This window comes from Beta vulgaris, chromosome 7, assembly GCF_026745355.1.
Source record: "Beta vulgaris subsp. vulgaris cultivar EL10 chromosome 7, EL10.2, whole genome shotgun sequence".
In the NCBI taxonomy this organism is placed as follows: domain Eukaryota; kingdom Viridiplantae; phylum Streptophyta; class Magnoliopsida; order Caryophyllales; family Amaranthaceae; genus Beta; species Beta vulgaris.
In genome coordinates this window covers 34926947-34929860 of record NC_079208.1, presented here as the reverse complement: position 1 = coordinate 34929860, position 2914 = coordinate 34926947, and the positions used below count along the sequence as shown (strand labels likewise).

The window sequence follows — 2914 nt, the reverse complement described above, 5'->3', positions numbered from 1 at the left end:
GTGTCCAAATCTATTGTTGCAATAGAAAAAAAACCGAAGGAAACATATTATTAATTGCAAAAGACTAATAAAAGCAAGAGTACGACCAAAGTTGAGATTACTCCCTTCGCTTTTTTTAATGAAGCCATTAATTTTTCGATTATTCTGATTTTTGTAAGTAAATATATAGTCATGTATGGTCTTGTTAAATTCGTATTTATATGTAGATTCATAATATTAAATTTTTATAATTTTTTCTTAAATAAAATAAGAGATATTAAGGGCTAAAAAATTCTTTAAACCGTGCAACAACGATGTAGCAAGTAAAAACAATCAGAGGAATATTTGTAAATAAAATCAAATTTGGTGTTAATATGGGAAGCCACCCCGTAACTTTAGATCAATGGTGACCATATTTCCATTATAAAAATAGTCGAGTAATCATTCGACGTACTCTCTCTGTTTTTCATCTTTCTCACTTGAAATCTTGACATTATTCATTGTTAGAGAGATTCTCCTCAATTTTTCTCAATTTATAAGAAAAACTATAGTTACGTGGAGTCTTGTTTGATTCTTCTCAATTAATACTTTATTAATATTCAATCGTTATAATAAAAGTTATTTAAGTTTTAAAAAATACAGTAAAAGATGCGCACAAATAAGTGAAAATGATAAAAAAAAAAATTGGAGGAAGTATAAGTCTAGCGGTATTATCCTAAACTGAGCACATAAGATTAATTGTTTTATAGAGCAATTGTATGTTTAACCTTTTATGTTGCTTGTCCTTTCCTTACCTAAAAGAAATGTTGCTATTTTCTTTAAGTTTCACAAAAAACAACAAACAACCCATAAAAAGAGACTACAAAATTACAAATAAAACACCATATTGTCTACGCAATGAGAAAACACACCAAAAAACCTTCGGATAATCCCTTCATCCCCCAGCTCGATATCTCAATAATCTCCCATACAAAGGTTAATGATAAATCCTAAACTAAAATTAAAAAAAAAACTCAACAACTTTATTGTACTATACTGTAGTGCATAGTGCGTACTCCACCTGCAAAGCTCCATTTCACCTTTTATCAAAAGAGCAAATGAGACAAAAGTAAAAAGCTTGTACAGGTAAAAAGTTCTTACTTTTCTTAAAACCCTCTTAAACCCCCCCCCCCCCAAACTATTTCACTCCAACACCACCAAGTCACCAACAATACCAGCAAGACGTTTAACAACAATGTAACAATGTCGTTTTCTGTGTCAATTGTGTTCATGACTATAATTTTCTCTCTCCTCATTCTCTCCCTCCAACAACAACAACCACCTCAACCTCAACCTCTGAACTCGGTGGAGCAAGAAGCGGTATACCTTGCACTCGAATCAGTCAACCTAGAAATCCAATGGTGCACTCTCTTCCCAGACGATCTCTGTCTCTCCTCCCCACACAACGTCGTTTGCAGCTACTTCCCAATCCCCACAATCCAAAACGACACCGTTCTCGCCCCCCACATCATCGAATTAAATATTGGTTTCGTGTTCGATTCCTCTGACAACCCATCTTGCTCATTTGATTCCTCTTTCCCATTTTCTCTCTCCTACCTCCCTCATCTCCGTAAAATCTTTTTCTTCTATTGTTGTTTCATTCATTCACAATCACCTGTCTAGCTCCCCGATTTCGAAATGTTTCCATTTGATCTCGAAGAAATCGTATTCATGAAAAATCCCGCGCTTTTTGGGTCACTCAGTGGCAATCTTGGTAATTTTACCTCTCTTAAGAGGTTTATTTTGACTGGAAGTAACGTCTCAGGCGGAATCCCTGATGAAATTACCAAATTACCCTTGTTAGAGCAGCTCACCATTTTTGGGAACAATAACTGTAGGAAGGTTATTCCGGAGGATTTGGGGAATTTGAAAATTCTTGATTTAAGTAATAATGGGTTGGACGGTTTTGTCCTTGAATAATTGGGTAAGCTTAAATTGTTGTTGAAGCTTGATTTGAGTTACAATTATTTTGTGGGTGGAATTCCTGAGAATTTGAAGAATTTGCGGAGCCTCGAATTCCTTGATTTGGGGTTCAACAGATTTAGGAATTTTGGGATTCCTTTGTTTTTGGGTGAGATGCATACATTGAAGGAACTTTACTTGAGTGGGAATCCACTTGGAGGGATAATTCCGGAAATATGGGAAAAGCTTGGGGGTATTTTTGGAATTGGACTTTCGGGCATCGGCCTTGTGGGTAATATTCCAGCTTCTATGGGGTTATTTTTGAGAAATGTGAGCTACATCAGATTGGATAATAACAAACTTGAGAGAACAATACCTAAAGAGTTTGGGTTGTTAAAGAATTTGAATGAGATGAATTTACGAAATAACTAGTTAAGTGGGAGAATTCCCTTTTCTGCCAAGTTTGTTGCTAGAATTGATGGGAAACTCAAATTGGAGGGTAATTTTGGAATTTTTATTGACGAGAGTATAGGATGACATGTTTACAACGGTAGGATCGAATTGACAAATTTTAGCATTTGTAATTCAACAACAGAAATTTCCAATGCTGCCCTTTTCTTCAATGGTGGTTTTGATTCTGTTTCTGGTTCATCTGTTAGTCATAGCTGGTATCTAGTCATACTTGTAGTTGTAGGGATATTTTGGTCATTTTATCTTGTGGGTTGTTAGCTTTTATATTGAGATTTTACTTATTTGGTGGTGCACAAGGAGAAAAACTTTAATCTTAGGCTAACTTAAGGTACATGCAAACTAGAAGTACAAATTTTGCAATTTGTTGTAATTAAAGTTCTAAATATGTGTGATTATCAAATATGGTATAGAGGTAAGATCACTTGTACTTATCTTAGATATGCAAAGCATGATAATTGACTTTTCTAGTTGAATCTTGTATGTGAAATTGATTATATTCTTGTAGGACTACGCATTTACATAA

The 2914-nt window shown here is 34.5% G+C and overlaps 1 protein-coding gene across 1 annotated transcript; it reads left to right on the top strand.

The window, feature by feature from the left end:
* The first annotated feature begins 1179 nt into the window (after positions 1 to 1179).
* Positions 1180 to 2649, top strand: LOC130589428 (piriformospora indica-insensitive protein 2). Its single transcript, XM_057390677.1, is given in 1 exon segment — positions 1180 to 2649. A coding segment is annotated over 1 exon segment (1428 nt). The 5' UTR covers positions 1180 to 1221.
* Positions 2650 to 2914: the final 265 nt, after the last annotated feature.